The 23,979-nt window shown below is 34.0% G+C and overlaps 3 protein-coding genes across 3 annotated transcripts; 1 reads left to right on the top strand and 2 right to left on the bottom strand.

The window, feature by feature from the left end:
• Window positions 1-13,888: 13,888 nt before the first annotated feature.
• Window positions 13,889-17,490, bottom strand: J4E86_010901 (uncharacterized protein; the record flags this gene model as incomplete). Its single annotated transcript, XM_051451395.1, has 1 exon — window positions 13,889-17,490. A coding segment is annotated over one exon (3,602 nt), but the record flags the coding sequence as incomplete, so codon positions are not given.
• Window positions 17,491-20,137: 2,647 nt separating this feature from the next.
• J4E86_010900 (uncharacterized protein) lies at window positions 20,138-21,759 on the bottom strand (the record flags this gene model as incomplete). The annotated part of the gene is made up of 2 exons (XM_051451394.1): window positions 20,138-20,219; window positions 20,312-21,759. 2 exons carry the CDS (start codon window positions 21,757-21,759, stop codon window positions 20,138-20,140), a joined length of 1,530 nt encoding a protein of 509 aa, XP_051297514.1.
• Window positions 21,760-22,710: 951 nt separating this feature from the next.
• J4E86_010899 (uncharacterized protein) lies at window positions 22,711-23,916 on the top strand (the record flags this gene model as incomplete). The annotated part of the gene is made up of 1 exon (XM_051451393.1): window positions 22,711-23,916. One exon carries the CDS (start codon window positions 22,711-22,713, stop codon window positions 23,914-23,916), a length of 1,206 nt encoding a protein of 401 aa, XP_051297513.1.
• Between the last annotated feature and the right edge of the window lie 63 nt (window positions 23,917-23,979).

The following is a 23,979-nucleotide window of genomic DNA, read 5'->3' as shown; positions in this document are numbered from 1 at the left end:
TATTTTCTTACTCAATATTATAAACTTACTATAAGCGCTATATTAATTAGAGTTATTAAAATTTATTGATAGAGTAGTTTTTAAGCTCTTCTTACTTAAGAACTTAGAAGTTTTATCTAATAGCTTAGATAGAGTTTTAGAACTACTTTTAGCCTTTTTCTTCTACTTTTTATAAGTATAGAAATCTTAATTAAGCTACTTATAATAATTCTAAACTTTATCTATACTCTAGCGCTATTTTTAAGTTAGTAAAGAATTAAAAGAGATAAAAAGAAGAATTATAAACTTACTTTAGAACTATAGTAATTTACTATACCTTTATAGCGCTTTTATATATTCTTATTATATAAATAATAATTATAAAAGTTATAAGAGAAATAATATATAATCTTATAAGAGCGCTTAAAATAATTAGCTTCTAGAATATTATTAAGAAGCTACTAATAAATATAACACTTATACTCATAATATTAAAAAGCCTTATAGTTAAGTATTACTTTAACTTACTTACATAGATAATTAGTATATAGTAAGTACTAATAATTTTAAAAAGTCTTAGGCTAAAAAGCCTTACTTTAGAATTTCTTATTAGAGTAACTATAATAGTAATTATAACTTTTACTTAAAGAATCTTACTACTCTTAACTTTAGATACTTTAGTTCTTAATATAATTAAATTACTAAGAGCTAGATCTTTAAGCTTAGAAACTATTATTATCTATAAAAATACTACTCTAGAAACTATACTTAATAGTCTTTTAAGTATTTTTATTATTAAAGTTATTAAACTAAAGGCGCTTATAACCTAAGTAGAAACTATTAATATATAACTCTAAGCGCTTATAATACTTAGCTTAATCTTTATAAAAGTTTATATTAAAGTTATAAATTATTATAAAGCTCTAACTTAGTTAACTATTTAAATTTATAAAGCTCTAAGTTAGTTAAGTATTAGAAGCTTAGTTACTTTATTAGAAGCTACAAAAAAAAAAATTATTTACTACTATTATTTTCAAAAAGAAAGATAGAAATTTTATAGCTATCTAGAGTTGTTTGCGTAAAAGAGGTAAAGCGCTTAACTTTAGAGTATTATTATATTAAGCGCTATTACGCTAAGAGCTAGCTTATATATTATAATTACTATTACTAGAAGTATTATAGTTGAAGCGTAGAGCGGTATTATAGTAGAAGCTAAAGCGCTAATACTTATAGCTATTATTAGAGTTAGACATTAGATTATTAGACTAAATTATAATAGTTAGCTATTAATTTAAGTATAAAAGTAAAAACTTACTATTATAATAAAGAGAATAAAGAAGTAAGTAGAGTAAAAAATTAAGTATAAAACTTAAAATCGCTAAGACTTAAGAGCTAAGAATTTTAAGTAAATAAGTTAATTAAATAGGTAGCTTATTATCTTAAGAGCTTAAGTATCTTAATAAGATAAAGATATAAATAACTATAGTAAAGAAGAGAATAATTAGAAAACTTATTATTATTATTTATAAAGTCTCTAATTCTAGTTTAAGCGCGTACTTATATAGGTAGCTAGCATAGTTTATTAAGCTATTAATTACGCTATAAACTTTACTTAAAAGAGATTAGAAGTTTAAATTCTACTATTAGAATTCTTTTTACTAGTTAGATACCTAGATTCTTATAACTAATAGCTTAATTCTAGACTATTATAAAGTAATTCTTAACTTAATAAAGTTAATTTCTAGACTATTAGGCTATATTTAAATAAGTAAGAGCTTACTACTATTAGTATTAAGTATAATTAAACGCTTATTTAAGCTATAATCTACTATTCTACTCTAGATTCTTAAGTCTAGACTCTACTAAAATATACTAATTATAGTAGATTTAATAGAATTAATCTTAGTAAAGTAGATTAATACTCTTACTACTCTAGAGAGTATATTAAAGTTAAAGAGTAGTTATAATTATATAATCATAGATACATAATTACTTAGCTCTTAGATATATATCTAGAGATTTTATTCTAACTTTCTTTAGTAGTATAATAATTATAATATACTTAAATATCTCTAATTATTAATTATCTCTAGCTCTAATAAAAGACTTAGCTTATAGAGCTCTTTATTAATAAAGTTAGCTAGATAGTTAACGCTATTTATTAATATAGTTTTAGAACTACTAGAAGCGTTAGTAAAGAGAAAGATCTAGTAAAAATTATTAAATATAGTTATTTTAAAGCTTTAGAGCTAGTAAAAGTAGCAAGATAAAAAAAAGTACTAATCTAGAGTTCTAGGTAATAGAGTGTAAGAGAAAGAAGTAGAAATTAAAATAGGATTTTAACTTAAGGTGCGTCTATAGATTTCTCTCTTACTACTATAACTAAATTCTATAGCTTTAGCTATATCTTTAGACTTAAAAGAGCTTATAAAGTTTTATAGTTCTTATTATAAAGGTATCTTATAATAATTTATTAAGATTTTCTTTATTTATAGCTTATTTCTAGGCCTTTTAGCCTAAGACTATTAGTTAAGCTTTTTATAACTTATAGGTAGGCTAAGAGCCTGTTTTTTTGTAAATTTACTAATAGAAGAATGTGTTAAAAGCTAGAATTATTTGTGTATTGCAAAAAAATTAATTTAAAGAAATAGAGTAAAGTCTTAATAATAGTTATCATAACTTAAGTAATATAGAATAGAAGAATATAATTATTAGTAAAAATAAATAAACTCAAGATAAAAGAAATTTAAAATTAGCGCGTAGATTATAGTACTATATAATAAGAAGCTAATTTTGTAACTTAATTACAAACGTAAACTTACTAATAATAAATTTTACTATTTATTCTATAAAAAACAAAGTTTCTATAAATTTAAAGCTCTTTTATTTCTCTTTTACTATATTATTATTAGGATAGAAAGCTTTTAATTACTTATTAAAGTAGTTAGTAAGCTATAGTATTAAAAGTTTAAGTTAAGTAAAGGCTATTACAAATCTTATATAAAGAGAATAGTTCTTTATCTAGTTGTAAAATTCTTACTTACTTAAAAATATATTATCTATTTCTAAAATCTTTATAAATCTATATAAATAGTAAAAAATAACAACTTAATCTTATATTACTATTAGTATTACCTTGTAAATATTAAGCTTTATCTTTATACTAGATACTATATAGACATTTACTTCTTTTCTTAATATATAAACCTTAAATTATTTTAACTCTAGATAACTATTAAGCCTAGTCTTTATAGATGTTATTATTTCTACTTCTTATATAAGAAGAGATACTTTATACCTTAGAAGGTAGATATATAGTTATTTATATTAATAGTAAAGAATAGAAAAGCTTTACTTAAAAGACTAGATACTATATTATTATACTTAAAAGAATAGATTTTATTCTTATAGCGCTATTTAAAAAAATCATATCCTTTATAGTTAGTAGTATAAAACTAAAACTTATCTAGTATAAAGGCTATTAACTCTTAGAGAAGAGTAAGAAAAAATACAAATTTTACTAATATATTACTTAGGCACGTAGTAGAAAAAATATTAAAAAAGATATAGATTGTTTTTTGAAGAGCTTAATCTATATAATATATATACTTATAGTAATTCTTAGACTAAGTTAAAAGATGGAAGTATTAGTTTAGTATTAATTAAGCTTACTACCTTATTTGTATAAATCTTAGTATTTACATTTCTAATACATAATACTATATCTTAGTAATAATAAGAGCGTTTTGAAAGTAATTGAGATAAGAAATCTATATTATTTTATATTTAATAAATACTATTAGGTACATCTTCTATAAGCTAAAGAATTCTTATTAAAGAGAAATTCTTTAGCACATCTATTGAGGTTAAGACCTTTTCTCTTATATATCTAATACTTTAGCTTTATAGATTTGAAAATATTTCTTTTTATATTTTTATTGTCTTTAATAACACTACTAATAAGACAATTCAGAATTTATTTAATCTAGTAATAAAAAGAAAAACTATTCTATTTATAGATAAAGATTTATAATATAAAAAATCAACTTATTAAAATATTATATTAAGCTACGTATACTATATTATTTTAGTTTTATAAACACTACTTCTTTATAGTTTTTATACTTTGTAAAATAATTTAAGATTAGAAAAGATTATAGCTATAAACTAAAGATAACTAAAAAGCTAATAAACTATAGGCTACTATATTTCTAGTTTAGATTAATAGAACTTAATAGAAATAGTAATTAATACTTTTATACTATCTCTAAGAGAAAGAATATTACAAAATACTATCTTTATTCTATAAACTTAGAATTCTAGAAGTATAAGTACATTTTAAGTAAGTAATACTCTATTAGACTAAAGCTGTAGTTATTAGTAGATTATAATCTAAAAAATTATAGTTTTCTAAGAATAAAGAAAGTATAAGAAATCCTTTTTACTAGAGCTATATCAGAGATCTATAAGATTTAATTTAAACAAAGTTTATATTTAAAGAATAAGATTATTATAGTAATAGAAACTTTGAGCTAGTTTAAAATAGATTCTGTATTATTATTAAAAGTGTTTATATTACCTTTTATAATAGAATTTACTTTCTTATATTCTTCTACTCGTATAGTAATTATAGTAGATATTAAATAGAATTTTAAAAACCTTCTATTTTAGTAGTAAATTACTATTAAGTATTAAAAATATAGTCTACTTTAGTAAATCTCTTTTTTTAAAATCTAAACATAACTATATCTTCTTTGTTAAGGTCTTAGAGATAAAGCTTATAGTAATTCTTTCTATAAAATTAAGAAAAGATTAAACTATATATTTATAATATATCTAATAGATTCTTTAATATATTAGACTCTAAGAATAGAGTAAAAAGGTTTGTATTCTAAGTCTAGATTCTTAACTTATAACACTTATTCTCTACTAAGTAGAGTCTTATATCTAATAACTTAAAATAAAAGTAAAAGAGCTAATTAGCTAAGTCTATATAATCTACTTAGCTATATAAAATAATACAATTATATAGATTAGCGTTTTAGATCTATAGTATATTATTAATATAATATAATATATTAGTTTACTTCAATAAGTAGATATTAGCCTATATAAGAAATATTAAAACTTTAGATTACTCTACTTATAATAGTAACCTAACGTAATGTAGAATAATAATTTAATATTTATACTATAAGATATAATATCTATAATATAAGATTAGAGTAATAACTTTAGATAGAAGTAAATATATTTTACGCGTAGTATAAGGTATAGTATTATACTTCTATAAGTAAAAGTTTATATAGTAGCTAGTAAGTAGACTTTTAGGTCTATACTAAGATATCAGTACCTTAGACTAGAAGTAGAGAATTTAAGTACTACATATAGAGCTATAGTATAATTTTACTTACTTTACTATCAATCTAAGTCTAAGAGATATTATCTAGAGCGTATACCTTTCTAAAGTTAAGTAAATATATTATTCTTTAATTATATAATAATAATTTTCTATATTATATATTAAACTTCTAAAGTTATAATCTTAGCTTATATTAATAACCTATAGTATATTTACTAATATCTATTTTAATACTATAATAGATACTCTAAAATTAAATTAAATAGACTAACTACTCTAAATATTTTTCTTATTACTAAGAGCTATTAAGACTATTAAGAAGTACTATTATAAGCTTTTAACCTAGACCTTTTAGTCTAAGTTATTATAAGCTACTTATAGATATTAACTTAAAATAGCTCTTAAGTTAACTAAAACTATATAGTTTTCTAAGCGTCTACTAACCTAAATAGCTACTAAGCAAGAACTTTTGTAACTTACTTATACTTATATTTATTCTTACTTATTATATATATCTTTTATAAACTCTTTTATATACTCTATATAAAATGTTATATTATATTCTATTATAAATATATAAAGATACTAAGTATAGCTTTTAAATAAGCTACTCTTAAAGTTACTAATACTAGTTCTATTTAAATAATATCACTTTTACTATAATCTATAACTATCTTACTACTTATATATTAATGCTTTTTCTAAACTAATACTTAAGTAATATATTATACACTTAATGTAAGTACTTATAACTTATATAAAAATAGCTTTAACTTATTTTACGTTCTAATAGTATTAATTTAGATTCTTTATTTACATTTTACTTTTCTTAGAATAATAGCTATTTTTTAACTATTTAGTCTAAAAGTACTAAGTAACGTATTTTTTTAACATTTTAGTAGCTTTAGCTACTTACTTATAAAGCTATTATAATATAACACTTTTCTTTACTAATAGTTTTTACTTATAATCTACTACCTACTCTTTATATCTATAGACGTATAAGTAAGATTTTCTTATAAAACTATATTAATAACTTTAAAACTTTTATATTATATATATTTTACTTACTTTCTTGTCTTAGATACTTTATAAAAAAATTTAATATTAATATATTATACTATAAACTCTAGATAAAATATAATAATATAAAATATATTAAAAAATAAAACTTCTAACATATTAGAGTAAGAAAAGAGAATAGATACTAGAGAAGTTTTAGTTCTTAAAACTATATATCTAGATAACTAGTCTAGCGAAAACTAAAACGTTTAGTATTATAAAAAGATAGAAACTGTTTCGTTAAGTTAGAATCTTAAAAATCTTACTTAGTAAGCTTTAACTAATATAATATTAGTAGTACTATAGTATATTGAAAGGCTTTTTACTTTTTAGCTTATATATCTCTATATAAAGTATAAATTAAGCTATAGTTTTAATATACTATTATATATTTCTAGATCTATTACTAGATTTAATTAGAAGTTATTCTGTTTATTTTTTTAATACTTAGATTATAGAGTTATTTATTAAGCTTTAGATTTAATAAGCTAGCTATATTAAGTAACTATTACTTAGTATACTAACTTTTATTCTATTCTACTACTTTATAATGTTTAGATAGAGGCTTAATGTAGTTAATCATTAATTAAATTAGTACTTCTATTTAAATTATTAGTATAATAGTAGAAAATAAATCTACTACTTTCTTACTAGATTCTACGCCTAAGAAACTAGACAATAATCTTGCTTACTTAATCTTTAACAACTTCTATATATTCTAAATAAAAACTTTATCTCAACTATAAGAAAAATACCTAAAAATAAAAAAATGTATTAGTTCTAAACTAAAAAAACATAGCTAAAGATAAAAGATTCTTATAATCTTTTTCTTGATTCCTACTAAATATTAAGAATAATATAAAGTAATAGTAGATATTAGCTAACCTTTAGTTATAAAGAGTTAAAGTTACTAAAAAGCTTTTTACCTTTTTTAAGAAGAGATCTTACTATAAAAATAAAATTTTTTTTTTTTTTTTACAAAGATTTTAGAGGTAAATAGAGTCTTAATTATCTATAACTTAGATCTTTATTTAATTTAGTTAGCTCTTTTAACAAAATTAGTAATATTATAGTTTATTATTATCTAAGTAATTAAGCTAAGATTATTTTAAGAAACTATAAATATACTAGGTTTTTAGAATAGTAATAAAGACTATTTAGAGTATTTTTAGATATACTTAGATTAGTTACAGAAACTTATTTAGATATAAATCTTTTTGCTTTTTATATACCTTTACTTTATAATATACTTACGCTAGTTGAAAGATTTTTCTTAAAAAAGAATTTTATTATAGTTTATATACTCTAGTCTAATAAGAATTTCTTAGTATATTTTCTATTAGATAAGGTCTTAACCTTCTCTAAGAGCTACTTTTTCTTAGTATAGAAATAGAATAAGCGTGTTAAAGGTCTAGTAGAGAAGTCTAAGCTTTTCTAGTCTAAGATTATATCTTTATTAATAATATAAAATAATATTCTAGACTTTTATTAACTACTTTAGAAGCTCTTCTAAAGTATTTAGAAGTGTTATCTAGTATAAACTTAAAAGAAGTAGTAAAAGTACTATTCTCTACTTAATAAAATATAAAGTATTTAGAAGAAATCTAGAAGACTTTTTTAGTCTAGTAATAATAGTAGTAATAAAGTATTATTAGAAAGATAAAGTAAAAACATATTTTTTTAAATTACCAATCTTTTTTAATATAGAAAGACTATAAAGAATAGAAGAGTTAGAATTTAAAAAAGAGATATATATAAATTATAGTATTTTAGATTAAATCTTCATAAACTGTTTAAGTTAGAATATATTAAAAAGATCTTACTTACTTAAATACTTTGATACTTAGTTATATTTAATTTCTATTTTAAATTATCTATATATCTTTTAAAAAGTTATAGCTAGGTTAAACTAGGTTTTTACTTACTCTATATTTAACGTTTTATTCTTTTCTATATCTACTTACTAAGTAGAATTTTAAGTACAAATACTTAGAAAGAATATTTCTAACTTTCTAAAATACTAAGAATTCTAGTTCTAGCTCTTCTAGTTTTTTATATATATAGCTATAAAAACTATATATTTTTTGATATTTTGTTCTACTACTACACTTTTATATATTATTAATTTTAAAACTAAAGAGTTAGTCTTAACCTAAGAACTAAAATAGAAAATAAATTAAGCAATTTCTAAATTAAAACCTCTAATTTTGTTAGAAAGAATTAAGTATATAATATAACTTCTTTAAGAATGGTTTAAAAAATAGTAGTATAGAAGAAATCTTAAGAGATAGTTTAAAGAGAAAAAATATCTTCTTTAGTATAAGTTTTATAATTAAAAAAGAATATAATTCTTATTACTATAGAACTATAATAACTAAATAGAAGATTTAATTAATCTATAGAAAGTTTAGGTATTAAAGACTTAATAGTAATTTAAGCTTTTAAAAAAAAAAGAGAAGTATAGAAATCTATTACTATAATATAAGTTTATAATAAAAAATACCTCTAGTAGCAATATAGCTTTATAATTAAAGAGTAATAGCTAAGATATAATATATAGACTACTAACTATAAATATATTAATATACTTACTAAATTTTATTTAAAGTAGAATGCAAAACCAAAATTTATATATCTAATACTCTAATAGTAGAAACTTTATAAACTTAAAAGAACTTTTATATTATAATAATAAAAAACTAAATATAATAAATTATAAATAGTAGATAGCTAAGAAACTAATAAACATTTTAACTTAATATAGTTATAATATAAATAATAAACTTAGATAAAAAAACGTATACTAGATAATATAGAAATAGATACACTACAGCTACTTACTAATCTAGTTAGAGCATTTTACTAATAAGCTATAGTAAAATTACCTACTTAAATCTAAGAAGTAATAAAATATATAGATAATAAGATTATCTTTATTATAACTTTTGTATTAAATATATTTCTTACTTAAGTACTAGAATCTAATCTATTAAGACTAAGCTTACTTTAGAAATTTTTTATTAAGTACTTCTTAACATTTTACTATTATTTTCTAAGAATTAAGAAAAATTAGCTAACTTAAATTTTAGAGCCTTTATAGAACTATAAATTTGATTAATTTAAAAAAGAACTAAATTTATATATTAACTAACTATTAGAATAATATGAAATTATATCTTAAAAATTTATATATATTTTAAATATATCGATTAAGAGACTTTTTATAAATACAAAAGCTTAGATTAATAGATAGAAAGATATAGAGTTGTGTAAGATAATATAATAATAGAAAGTAGAATTTAACCTTAGAACAACTTATATAAATTTAATATAAGTATATATAAATAGGTATAGAGCTAGAAGTGTAAGATCTAAGAAGTAGATAGAGTTTGTAATTCTTTATTAAAAGAGCTTTTAGTTCTAGTAAAAGCTAGAGAACGTAAAACTTAAAAGAAATCTAAAAGTCATATATTAAAATAAGTCTTTTATATCTACTCTAATAATATAAAAGTTAAATAAAGTACTAAAATTGCAAATTTACTATTTTTAAAATATAGCTATAGTTCTACGCTAAAACTATAAAGTTTTTTCTTTTTAATAAAATTTAAAAAGATTTTCGTAAGTTAGAAAGCTTTAAACTTTAAATATATTATCTTAATTATTAAAGTACTATAAAGAGCTACTACTTAAATATCTTAGTATAGAATTAGTAAAGCTTTATAAGCTTTATAAACATTAAGAACTATTCTTTTTTATACTATATAAATAGATATAGTCTAGTTTAGAGAGCTATTCTTTTAAACTAAACTATAGACTTATAAATATAAAAGCTTAAATTTTACTAAGCTAAACTACTTATTATCTATAAACTAGTTTTCTATCTTCTTTATATAAATATTAAAAAGGCCTTAGCCTAGTTATTTAGATATAGAGCTTTAGAAACAATATCTTTTAAAATATTATTAACTTTTATTACTCTATAATTATATGTTCTATTACTTTTAATAGCCTCTATAGTTTTCTTCTAAACTAACTCTAGAATAAAAGTTCTATTAAGTCTTCTTATTACTATTATTCTATTAGCTATTATATATATTACTATATAAACTATTAAGATAGGTAGTTTTAAGTCTTTAAAAACTTATCTAGTTTCTTATTTCTATATAAAGAGATATAACATAATTTTCGTACTATAGAACGTTTATATCTAAGCTTATTATATTTAAAGTTTTCTTTTAAGCTAAGCTATTTAGTTTTTAATTACCTATATAAAAACTATTTTATTTAAACTATATAGTTTTAATTTTAAACATTAAAGTTAATCTTGTATTACTAGTATTCCTCTCTTAGCTTATAAATTTTATATTCTAATATTTTATTATTTATCTATACTAGTTATACTTATAGATAAAATCTTCATCTAAATTACTAAGAAGTTTACTTATTATAATATAAGTAGCTATTAAAATATAGTATAAAGTGTTTATTAGATAGTCTAGCTAGAGTAATAAATAAAAAGCTATAAAGAATCTAATATTATTTATTTACTTTAAGTGTAATAATTCTATTAGAAAAGATACTAGCTTTATAAGAAATTTATTATTCTAGAAACTTCTCTAGAACTTAACTATTAAGTAGTTATTTTATTAAGCTTAAAGCGTTTTAGGTAAGTAGTAGAAGATTATATTTAGTAAAGTATCTATATACTATTATAAAGATTACTAATTACACTAGAAAAAAAAAAGTAGAATCTAAGAAATTATATATTATTAGTTAAGAGTATAAGTACTAATATTAATATATACTATATGAATATATTTCTTAAGTTTAGAACTTTATTAGTAGTTCTAGAATAATTTTAAAGCTAGATATTTTCTAAATACACTACTAATAGAGCTATATATACTTAGCTTATACTAAAGAAAAAAACAACTACTAATTAATAAAGTAGAACTAGCTCTTTAATAATAGATAAGTTATAATTACTATAAAGATTCTAATAATTATTCAAGGTAATATATTAAATGAAGCTTAAAATACTATAGTAGTAAATTAGTAAAATAATACACTAGCTCTACGTATAGTATTAAAATTCTCTACTTCTAGTCTAAGATATAGCGTAGGCCTTAGAGGCTTATACTACTAGCTAGCTAGTATATACTTTCATTAGGTATATCTCTACTTACGTAATTAATTATATTATATCTTATACTATATATAATACATCAACTTTTATTCTAATCTTTTTACTTCTATTAAATTAAGATAATATATTTTAAAAGATTAATACTATAAGTAGACTTAAGTCTTAGTAGAAAGTATTTAAATATTAGATAGCTCTACTTATAGTAGTAATTTATTATAATTTACTATATTAACTTACTACTATAGCTTATAAAGCGCTAATATACTATAGATATATTATCTTAAATAACTAACTAGATAATATAGACTTAAATAATTAGCTTTTATACGTTTATCTTATATTATATTAATATAAGCCTTTACTTTATTAAGAATAATAGTTTTATAGGCTTACTTTTATAAGTCAGTAATTAATATTAAAGCTTAAGAGTAATTAATATATATACTCTAGTAGTAAGTAAATATTCTATATTATATCTACTAACTTTATATACTATAAGATTTATAGAAGTACTTCTATAAGTTAGTCTTAAAGCCTAAATAGAAGTAAAATATCTTTAAGTAAAGATAAAATAATTCTATAAAGTATACAATATAATAGTAGAATAAAACTAGTATAGACTCTAAGATTTTTATACTAGCTAAATCTTACTTAAGTTTAGTTTCTACTTTCTAGTATTAGTAAGAAAGTAAGCTAGCTTAAATTAAGTGTAGATAATCTAGAGTTTGTTTTTCTACTAAATTAAGTTAATAGAATTAAGTATTATAAAATCTTTTATTAATAGTAGTCTAAGCTATTTTAGAGAAGAATTTAATCTAGAACTTAGATAAGTATGAAGGTTATTCTAAGATAATATAAAAGATAGTTCTTAGTTAGTAAGTAAGTAATAGAGAATAGGTTAGTATACTAGTATATTTAGTAAAATAATAGAATAGTGTAAGAGTATTATAGTATATATAGTAAAATAATATAATATTTTAAAATACTAAAAAGAAAGTATAGTTGTTATATTTAATATAAATTAGTCTACTTATAGAGCTATATATACTTAACTTATAAAATCTAAAATAACTTCTAGTAGAGTTAAAGCTACTCTACATTCTAGCTAACACTAAGAGGTTATATTTTAAATTTTTAGAGGTATAGACCTTTAGGTCTACGCTAGCGTAAAATCTTATTAGCTATATACTTACTTACGTAAGTAATTACGTTATATCTTATACTATATATAATTATTTTACTCTTATCTAAAGTTTTAATATATTATACTTTACGCTATACGCGTTATATTTACTTTTATTTAAAGTATTATATAGTAGATTAATATAATATATTATATTAGGTTACTACTATAAGTATATAGCTATTTAAAGTTTTAATATTTATTAGCTCTACTTATAGTAGTAACCTAACGTAAGTATTATATTAACTTACTATAGTAAGTTTATAAAACGCTAATACGCTAAAATACTAACTTTTATAATTATCTTATCTTAAATAGCTAACTAGATTACTTACTTCTATCTTACTTTAGATAATAGTAAAGACTCTACTTTATAAAGAACTAGATAAAAGTAGATATACTAATTAGTAGATTAGAAGTAACTATCTAATTAGCTATAAAATATAATTATAGTAAGTATTACTATAATTATAAAGATTAGCGTTTTAGATAGAGCCTAAAGAGCTTACTATAGAAAGTTAATATAATATATTATATTAACTTACTCTATATACTATATATAGCATAAAGTATAATATTTATTATACTAAATAGAAGTAAAAAAGTCTAGATAGAAGTAATATAATAAGCGCGTAGCGTAAGATATAGTATTATAATATAACTAGTATAAGCTTTAAAACTTATGAAACTACTAAGCTCTACTAAAATCTAGATAATATCTTTTAGCATAACTAGAAAGTAAAGCGTCTTAATTTTATTTAGAATTACTTTAAATTTTATTTATTATAAAGTTAAAGATACTAAACTATAAAAGTATAGTATTTAAGCTATATACTAATAAGTATATATACTACTTAGTAGTACTTAGTTATACTAAGAGTACTAAGTACTAAGTAAGTTTTATAACTACTTTTAGCTTTTAAGTTAGTATTTTAAATATACTAATACTTATAGAATTTTACTCTTTAAGTTTCTCTTATAAATTATAATTATAAGATAAAGTAACTAATAGAAGAATATAGTATTTAAGACAGCTTGTTTTCTAATACATATACTTTGTAGTTAACTAGTCTTTTCTTAGAGAAGCGGGATTAGCTTCGCTAGATCTTGCAATTTGATCGGCTTGCTCAGAAACATATTGAAGCCGCTTCCGTACGCTTCAGCCCGTGCAGCCTCTGACTGCAACGCAGTAACAGCGATAATCTTCGATGCCGCCATACGATGCTTCTTCTCGTATGACCGGATCCGCTGAACAGCCTCATAACCGTCCATGACCGGCATGTTGATGTCCATAAGAATCACGTTTGGTATTCCGAATGCTCCCGTGCTCACAGCGTGTGGCCCAATGCCTTGTTGTGATGCAACACTTTGGTGAGCGTTCACGAATGCGTCGACAGCAAGTTGACCGTCCTGAGCGGTAAGATGAGGGTACTTGTGCTTCTTGGCAAAGGCAGCGAGAAGCTTGAGATTGACGTTGTTGTCATCGACGAGAAGCAGGGTCGGCATCTTCGTGGCCGACACAACTACAGAAGCGAGTGGTACTTTAATCAGAGGGGGTTCCGGCATTCGCGGCGTGGCAGATGGTGAGAACGAAAGCGCTTGAGGGTCGAAGACTCGATGACTCGGGTGATGTACCAGCTGGACTTCTGCTGGCGACGGTCGTATCGGGACTACGTTTGCGACTTCAGCCAGTGTTTCTGCTGACTTGGCCCCGAACTGTCCCACACCAGGAGCCTTTGCTGCAGCCGACCGTGGAGCAAGAGCTCGTATCTGGAGTTGATGATCCGTCTTAGCGTTGTGTTGAGCAACTCCATGCGCTAGAAGACCATTGTTGAATTCTTCGTGGGCTTTTGGCCGCTCTGAGACTGTCATCGTACGCTTCTCGTGCAGGCGCAAAAGAGACGATATTGTTCGAGCCACCTGTTTCACGCCGCAAGGCAAAGCGATATGCTCCATCGTCAAATGAGGTTGAAGCTCGTCCGTTGCCCACTGGTCGCGAAGCATCTGTGCACTCGGACTGTTGTTGCACACGACGAGGATGGGCGCAATGTTGGCCTTACTTTTTCCAGCCTCATCGTCTGTAGTTGCTTCCTTTCGGAGGGTCTGAAGGCATTCATTGATGTCGGCTTCCACAACGACCATGAGATTGTGGAAATTACTGCGTTGCCACTCACATCGCGCAGACCGTATGCTCAGTGAAGTGAGGATGTTCTCGATAGAGGAGATGGCCAACGCAGAAGCCGCTACCGTTGGACTAACTTCAGCATTGGCCGATGGATGTAGTCCCGTGACGAGACCAACCTTTATGCCTTCGAAGGCCTTCGGGGTGACGTTACTTCCGTTTAAAGCTGCAATGCGGCGCTCGCTATTCGGGTGATCCTCGAGCGGCACCCGTACAGTGAAGCAGGTACCTGTCCCATCTTGATCGCTTACTACTTCGATACTACCACCCATTGCATACACAATCCTGGAGACTATGTGCATACCCAGGCCTAGACCATCGGACAATGTGTCCTCCTGAGCAAAGTCATGGAAGAGACGGTCGCTCTGGAACTTCTTCGACATGCCCTTTCCGGTGTCGGAAACGGTAAGCACAGCGTCAAAACGTCGCCGCGATCCCAGTTTCGGCTCTTGCTTTAGGAAGACCCGTACATGTCCGGAAGGCGTGTATTTGAGTGCATTGGTGACGAGGTTGATGCAGACGCGCTTCCAGCCGCCTGTGGCTAAGCTGCAATGCCAAGGCCTGCCGTCGGATCGATCGATGTCGAGAATGACCGGTGGATGAGTGTGATCTTTCGCATTTTGGCCGTAATAGAAGGAGTATACGGTCGATACAACGGCGTCCTCGGTTAAGTCATCAAGCGCTATGTTCACGTCTAGCGCTTTCAGATCGTCGGTAGTAGAGCTCGTGGTTGGTTGAAGAAGCTTCTGGCTGATGTTCGAGCTTTTTACAGCACCCTTTCTCAAACGCCGGCTCTTGAGATCCGCGAAGTCGAGAAGATGTTCGATGATATCGAGCAAGGTCCGTCCGCAGGAGTTTATCTGTTCGACAAAGGACGTAGCTATATCGTCCAACGTCTGTTCCGCTAGTAGCTCGCACGAACCCAGTATACCATGTAGTGGAGAGCGAAGTTCGTGAGATATAGTCGAAATGAAGTCGGACTTGGCTTTGTCGGTGCCCAGTACCTCCAGACGCTTGGTTTCCGCAACGATGATGTCACAGAAAGCATCGACGAATTGCATCTCGGTGTCTTTGGCGATATTTCTGAGTGGATCACACGTCCAGTAGAGACCCGCAACCGCCCACCGTTTTTTGGTGTAGTCCCATATCCCATTGAGCGCTATGCAACGTGATCCGGGAAATACGCCCTGCAGGATATCTCCATCATTTCGTCGATCTTGACGATGGGTTTTGCGTTGTTCATTGCTTGATGATCGTGTTCTCGCAGCACTGGCACCGGCTCCACACTCGTCCGAAGAAACATCGTCTTCGGAATAGATTCTGAAGTCTTCGTCAAACTTCCAAACTCTTCCGAGCGGATTACGACGCATGAGCCTGCGTAAGAACGATTCCGTCAATTTCGTGGGAGGCTCACCCGTCGGATATCTTGTTCCCATGCTGTGGTTTCGCGTTGTTTGTGCAAAGCCTAGCATCTGGCAGGCGGTTGCATGTTCGGTTTGTGACTCATTTGTAGGGTCAGAATGTGAAAAAACGACAGCCGAATCATCGCTATCAGCGTTACTCCCCTCATTGGACTCCGCATTTTGTGAATCGCTCAGTCCGCCAAATTCTCGGACAGAGGCGTCGAGGAAGGCGACACCGTCTAGTTCGAGTGATTGGCAAAGAATTTCCGCAGCACGTTGATACGTACTACTGGGATCGTCGGCATCTTCACGTCGACGAGGCCGTGGATGGGTTGTGAAGCCTTCTGCTGGAGAAGCCAAATGTTTCGGTGTATTCACGGTGTTTGTCCGCACATGTGGATCGGGCAACGCATGTTTCCGATCGATTAGCCTGGGAGCTCCGCTATAGTCGCTCGATCGCTGATGATGATGAAAAGTGGGGTTCTCAGATACCTGCGCGTTGCCGGTCGATGAGCTGGTTTCATGCTGAGTGGATAGGGACACTCCTACAGACTGTGAAGGCGTCGTTTCGGGAGTACTTGTGGGGTCCATCAAGGCATCGGGCGAGCGATACTGAACTGAGCAAGCTTCCTGAACTTCGACGCCGCCGTTCTTCACAGGCACATTAGTTGCGGGCGACGCTTTGCGAGCGGCACCCGACGTTCCTCGAACAAAATCCCCAAGACCTGCCACCATGCGATTGGTTTGTTGCCGTTCTGAGAGAGCACGTACAGATTCGAGGTGGTTTACAACAGTTTGCGACATGTCGCCCAAGAAACTGAGATCTTTCTCCGAGATTCCATCGCGGACTTTGTCGTCGAGGATGCAGTATGCACCGATGTTGACTCCAGATGGTGTTGTGATGGGCACACCTGCGTAGAAGCGGCCGTTGGGAAAGCCAGTGACGTATGGCCTGGTAGAAAGGTCCGGATGCTTGGTCAAGTCTTTTACTACGAAGGCGCTCTTCCGGATGTCGCCGTCTGCAGCACTGGAGATGGGAAACGAAGGAAGATTGACGGTCGTCTCGCAACAAGCAACATCGCGGGGAATGATAGAGTGACCCATCCACATCTCATCTCCGGGTTCGTGGATCGCATCATCGACGAGTGATAGCGTTTGTGTCGCCTCGGCCATGATGTAGGCATGGTTAACATCGAAGAAGAAGATCAAACAACGTCGAGCCCTCAATCTCATAGCACCCAGCTGGCAAAATGCTGTGAGGATCTTATCGGGGCACGAGACGGCCTTGTGTCTCTCTCTCGCCTCAGGATTGCGCACGTCGCAATATTGGGGGCCATAGTCAGACATCTGCCGGAAAGGGCCATAGTATCTTTACGGAAACATCAGTCCTGTCAAAGCATAGTTGAAAACAGCTAATGGATGATCGGGTGTACCGGTAGAATTGCTGCTCGCGCCTGCCTTCGCCGCGAATAGCTTTGCGAGACTCCCACGTGCGGCCTGGCCCTAGGCAAGCACCTCCAGTGCATGCATCTTGCATGACGACCGACGCGATTGAAGGTACTTGTATTCCCGTGATCGTCGGGGCGATTTGATAGTATGGTGTTGGGCGAGAAGGTTGTCAGTAGCGGCAAAAGCAAAGCGCGACGGTTTGCCACCCCTTAGGAATCTCGGGGCTAGCGCATCGTTGTTTCGCGGCCCGACAAGAGACGGGACGCGTCGCGTACAGCTGTGCGCCAGTAAGATTGGGATTGGCTACGTGTTCTATCATCAACTTCGGGATGCATAACGCGTTGATTGATCCAGTCAATTCCAGGAGGGGCGAGGAAACGCGAATTTACGCTGGCGCAGTATTTAGGTATGGGATCGGGAGTTTCAGATGCAGGGCGACGGCTATCTGTCGCCTCTGCGATGAGCCCAAACGCATCCTAGCTCCCAGCCCCACCAAATCGTGCATCGCACAGGCCTGCCACTGAGTCCCCCATTGTGTGAGCGGGTACTTCCGCATCATCGCGAACCATCCTCCAGTAGTTTCTCGTGTGGTAGTTATTAGCTACAAGATATTAGATGTTAAGCGTAGTGCACAAGGCCTTTGTAGCGAAATGAAGATTAATTGCTTAAACAAGTGCAGGCTCAGTAGGCTAAAGCCCTTGCCAGAACTTCGACTTGTTTGATCTCTGCTAAAGAGCTCGGTAACGCGGTGCCGTTAATGGGCACCACATTCTGATGTGAGATGGGTGAATCTTGGGTGACCTTCGCGGAGCCAGTATCCCGCACTCTCTACTTCATCATCTCCGCCGTCTCCTACCGGTAGCTTCAAGGGCGGACTCGGGTAGCGCTCGAGAGATCTGTATTGCACCTGAGGCTCCTCATTGTCCAAAGCTCTCCACTTCGATCGTTTCTGCCATCCACTGGCGGGCGCTTCACGTGGGTGCTGGATTATGGGCCGAGCGGACTGGATCGCTCTATAGTGCGGTTCAGGCACCTCGACTATCATATTGCGCAACTGTCTTGACCTCCAGAAGGCATCGAGTAGGGGGAAGGCTGGACCAGTGAGTAGATCGTGGCGATGCCGGTCCCAATAAACAAGCAGGGACATATAGAATTTGCGGAGAATGGGGCAGTATTTGACGATGTTATCGAGAATGGGCTCTAGGTGGTCCATATTGAAGTGGGGTGTGCCATCATCTTTCTCAATACGATGTGCCTCAACCGCCAGTTCCAGAGAAGTGATCGATGCCAATCGATTAAGCGGGATCAGTCTTGGAAGATGAAGAAGCAAGGGCTCGCTCTGGATGCTTATGCAGTTGGCGGAATACAAGACCTCAACACCTTCCATGTACGCCTGCCTGCAAGACAGCAGAAACCCCATAGCGCCAATATCATACACCCCAGAACGCACAGCAGGGTCGTTTGGGTCGCTGCTTCTATGCCGGCCCTCCTCCATGTCCTTTATGCACGAATCGATCCACGGGCCTCTCCAATGCCATGGCATGGATGGCTTCCATAGTGGGTGATTACGTCCGCAAGGGATGCCTCTCCATTGCCATGCGCCTGCTTGCTGTACAAGATCCATGTGGAGCATGCGTTTATCGAAGGCCATGGATAAGATGATGCTTCGGATGTCGTACGGCAGCTGGAAGAAGAGGCATGCTGGTGTATCGATCGAAGTCGGTGTAATCGGTCGTCGCGAAGAAGGTAGAAACGGCGGCTCGTCCGGGGATGGCGGTTTGGGGCTCGATTCGATGCGCAGGTACTTCTTCAACCATGCGCTGAGCCTGGACATGGTTGGGGATGCGAGAAGAGGACGGTCTTGATGGACAGAGAAGAGATCAGGCAATAGGCAGTAAGCTCATACAGAGGTAGCTACCGTCCGCCTGAACGCGTGTGGCACAAGACATGTGGGCGGCGACGCACTGGCGTTATGAAGAAGGCGACCGCTGATTGCGCCTCCGTTCTCGTTTGTCACCCCTGCGTCAACCGCCAAGGAACGGCATTTTGCACATAATGATCTGATGTACAATGCAAGGGGCGTCACGTAGCTGGCGGCGCGCATCGTTCTAGGGAAAAGACTGCCCCTCTCATTCGGGGTTTGGACCGTCTCCAGCCCGAGAGGTCCACGGGTCTAATCTATCTAGCGTGTTTGCCAATACCAATTGCCGCTAGTCTGGATCCACCATCCACAATCTGGTCCAACACCGCGCCGCAAGACACCATCACCGCATGTAAGCAATTTTGCACTTCTTGACAGTTATCTTGGTTAAGTTTTGACGGCGCCAAGGCGGCACGTTCTGCACCTAGATCTGTACTGCCATCAAATAGATCACACTCCAACGCAGTAGTAGTAATCAGGCCACAGGTTCTGGCAGTCATTGCCTACGGCGGGATTCCACTCGTAAAATTGCCTATATGATAGTGTCAGTATGAGCTTCGAGATGATAGAGCTATGGCCAAGAGAAGGAACCGTAGAAAGTGGTTGGAGGCGGAAAGCACTTACGCCAAAGAGATGCCGGCGCCTGTCGCCATCGCGTAGCAAAACTCGTCTGGCTGCTGGAGGTGAAAGCTCACACAATCGCCCGCCATGCCTTCGCGGACAGGTGAAGGTGTCTGCACAGGCTCAGTTGGCTTTGTTGTAGTGGTTGTCGGCTGCGTCGCAGTTGGTTGTATGGTCTCTGTCACTTGCGTCGGCGAAGGCGCGCCTGGAGTACGCGTAGTCGGCGTGCCCGGGCGGCCTATACAGTACCATGCATCTGAAACGATGCCGGCGCAATCGCCGAAAACGGAGGGATTCCACTTCACGAAGTCGGCCTCGCTGAAGCTACCGAACATAAGCGCGATAAGGTCGCACGTGTCGTCGAAGGTTGTCTGATACCATCGCACGCAGTCGTTGGGGTATCCGAGAGGGATTTTGCCCTCCGTCGGTTTGGCCGTCTGATGTGCGGGGAGTGGGAGATCAGCATCCGCGTATGCGCCAACACAGTACCAAGTGTCGAGCCAAAGACCTAGGCAATTGCCATCGAGGGCTGGGTTCCACGACAAGAACTGCTGTTGCGAGAAGTAGCCGTACAACTTCACAATGTCATTGCAATTTTGGTCGGCTTTCGCCTGATGGAACACTTTGCAGTTGGAGGGCATAGGTCCATGCGATGGGATTGGTGCAAAACTCGAATCGGCTGTGGGTAGTGAAACAGGCGTGTAATCGGTGGGCTCAGGAGGCGCGGTGAAGTCTGGCTGGGCCGTTTGCCATATCAGATCCGTGTTACCTGTTTGTCTTTGAACGCCAACACAGACCCAGTAATCGGCGAGAAGCATCTCACAATCGTCCTTAGTCGTGGGGTTCCAGCTCACAAACTCGTCGATGGATTTTAGACCGAACTTATCTACCGTTCGCTGACATGTATCGCCGGGCATAACGCGGTACCATGAGTTGCAAATTTCCGTCTGCCCTGCGAGCGTCTTGGTAGGTGGCCATGCATTGTCGGTACTGGTAGTGGACACGTTCCACGAGGTGACGGGGTGCAAGACAGAATAAGTCGAGTTGTACGAAGTGCTCGTCGTGGCAGGGGTTGACGTGATGGCCGTCTGAGAAGTGATTCCGGAAGACGATGGTTTGGAACCAGAAGTGAACGTGGATGTAGAACGCGAGGATATGGTGGGTCTGGTACTGGTCTTTCCGACGCTCACACAGTAGGCTGAGTCGAGCCAAAAGTTGTCGCGACAGTCGGAGGAAACCGCGGGGTTCCACTCAAGGAACTGCTCCGTGGATATACCGTAGGTTTGAGACACGATCTGACAATTCTCGTCCTTGACCACGGTATGCCATCCGTTGCAGTTCTCGGGCTGGCCCGGGTGTACTGGACCTGTAGGACTGGAGTCTTGGGCACCAACGACTGTGAGAAGTAGACCCACAGCCAGGCAACGCGTTTGTTGGCGCAGTAAGCGCATGGTCGAAATTGACACAGCAGCTAGGCGAGCGGCTGGCTATGGAAGTAGTCGAGAGACCAGTGTGTACAACCAGTCCTCGAAGACTGGAGTTTGACGCAAGAGGATCGCGAACTGCTCTGGTTCTGCTATGAATGTACGAAAACGAATGAACACGCCCTGAAGTCCAGGTGTAAGGGGATGTTCAGCGGCCCGAAAACTAGAATGCGATACTTGAGTACCCATTGGGTACAATGCCGAGTTTGTTAAGGCCAGTCGTCCATCATTCTAGTCGTCTGACTGATGCAAGGGTGTATGTCTCGGCAGGGTCTTTCAGGTAGAGCGGCGATGATGCTCGCTTCGTAGCCGCATGTCGTAGTGCTTGATGGTGCAACTGACAGATTTAGCCTATCGGCGCAGATTCTTAGTGGGGCTAAGGCGGCTAAGCTCACCTGCAGGAACCCGCCGTGCCGCCACGGACAAATTTTTACCATCCTCTTTCTTCACCACGTTACATTGCATGCCTTAGCCTCAGGATTCTGCCAAGCATAGCTCATATTGGATGCAAGCAGGGCGTAATCGATAGGGGTCGGGACCTGCCCTTTTCGATTACCACAACCGGGACAAGTGGGGACGTATGATTGAAGCTAACATAGTACGCTGGCTGGATGGCCATCAGGGCGGGAACTGCATAACGGCAAAATCTATTGGCGCATTCTATCGAAAAAGACTGTAAGCGAAAGGTCCCAACGGAGATGGGCATCTACCTACGTAGGCAGCCTTGCGCAAGGCCGAGACCAGGGTCGCCTGGGGCTTGAGTCGAGGTATGTTGTGTGCTGTTCACTCGGCGCAATTAATCTTTGGATACTTGTTACCGCTGCTTGGTTGTTGGATATCACCAATTCGCCCTCTCGAGCGGAAGTCACTCGTTAGCTCATTCACTCATACACTCGTTCACCAACACACTCGTTCAACATGCATCTTTTTTCCATTCTCATCTTCTTGCTCGCTAGCGCCGAAGGAGTTTTTGGTGGCAGCAGGTTTTGGGAGGCCAAAGCACCCAACAAACGTACAAACCCTCGCCCTGACTACTCGGCCATCGAAACCATCAACGCGACTTCGTCACTCAGCAAGCGCGCTTTTTCCATTGAGAGCCGGCCAGGTCAAGCAGGTTTACCGCGCATCTGGCCAAAAAAGACGATCAGATACTGCTTCGAAAACTCGCAGGGTCACGATAAACTCGAGGGCCTCTTCAGATCGGCTATAGAACTGTGGGCTCAGCTTAACAGACATGGCTTCAAGTACGAGCCAGTCTCAGATGCAGAATGCGAGTCTGAAGAGAAGCGCGACTCCGTATTGCATATCCATTACAACGACTACGGCAGGTTTTCCACGACGCTGGGCATTCCCGTGGTCGACGCACAGGAGATCGTGGATAACCCTGCGACAGCCATCCGTGGGCCGACCATGCATCTTTCTGACAAGGAAGGTGTCGGTCAAGAAAGTACCGAAGCCAATATTGCCCACGAGTTAGGTCACGCCTGGGGCCTTGCCCACGAGCACCAAAACCCGCATCACTGGGAACAGAGCGACATGCTGGGGCCCTCTTGGAACATTCCTCTGCACAATGACAAAGTGTACTTCGAGACATCCGACTTCAATTGTGAAAACCTCGAAGACCATTACAAGATTCACAAATCAGTACAGGTTCTCATTGATACGGAAACAGACGAAGAAGAGCGGACAGTCTTGCAGGATGAATACAACAACCTTTGCGTGCGGCGCGTTATTGCCAACAAATATGGTTTTAGCGCTGCTGATTGGCTTCCCGTCGACAACACTGCGAACATGTTTCGAGACGCGCAGTTTGACCCAGATTCGATCATGTTGTATCCTTCTCGCGCTGGCGGCGGCGACAATTTCGAAAACCGACGTATCATCATGAGATACAAAAAGGACTCGATCCCAGGCCTGGGAGACGAGCGACTCATCCCGACTCGACAACGCCCCAGCAACATGGATGTCGATCGCATAGCCATCCTCTATGGCAACCCCGCGCCTTCCACCCTGGAGGTGCCGCACAATTCAGGATCAAGCGGGTTCCATAGCAGACTCGAGGAGGCGAGGAGCAGCGGAGAATTTTCCCGCGCCGGCGACACCAGAGATAATGCATGTGGATGAGCACCGCGTGTGCAAGTACCCGCCAAGTCCGTTTGCGGATCATTTCAGCAGGATTTCGTTATA

This window comes from Alternaria arbusti (assembly GCF_024043155.1).
Source record: "Alternaria arbusti strain BMP 1465 chromosome Unknown scaffold_26, whole genome shotgun sequence".
Classification (NCBI taxonomy): Eukaryota; Fungi; Ascomycota; class Dothideomycetes; order Pleosporales; family Pleosporaceae; genus Alternaria; species Alternaria arbusti.
This window is presented reverse-complemented; position numbering and strand designations above follow the sequence as displayed.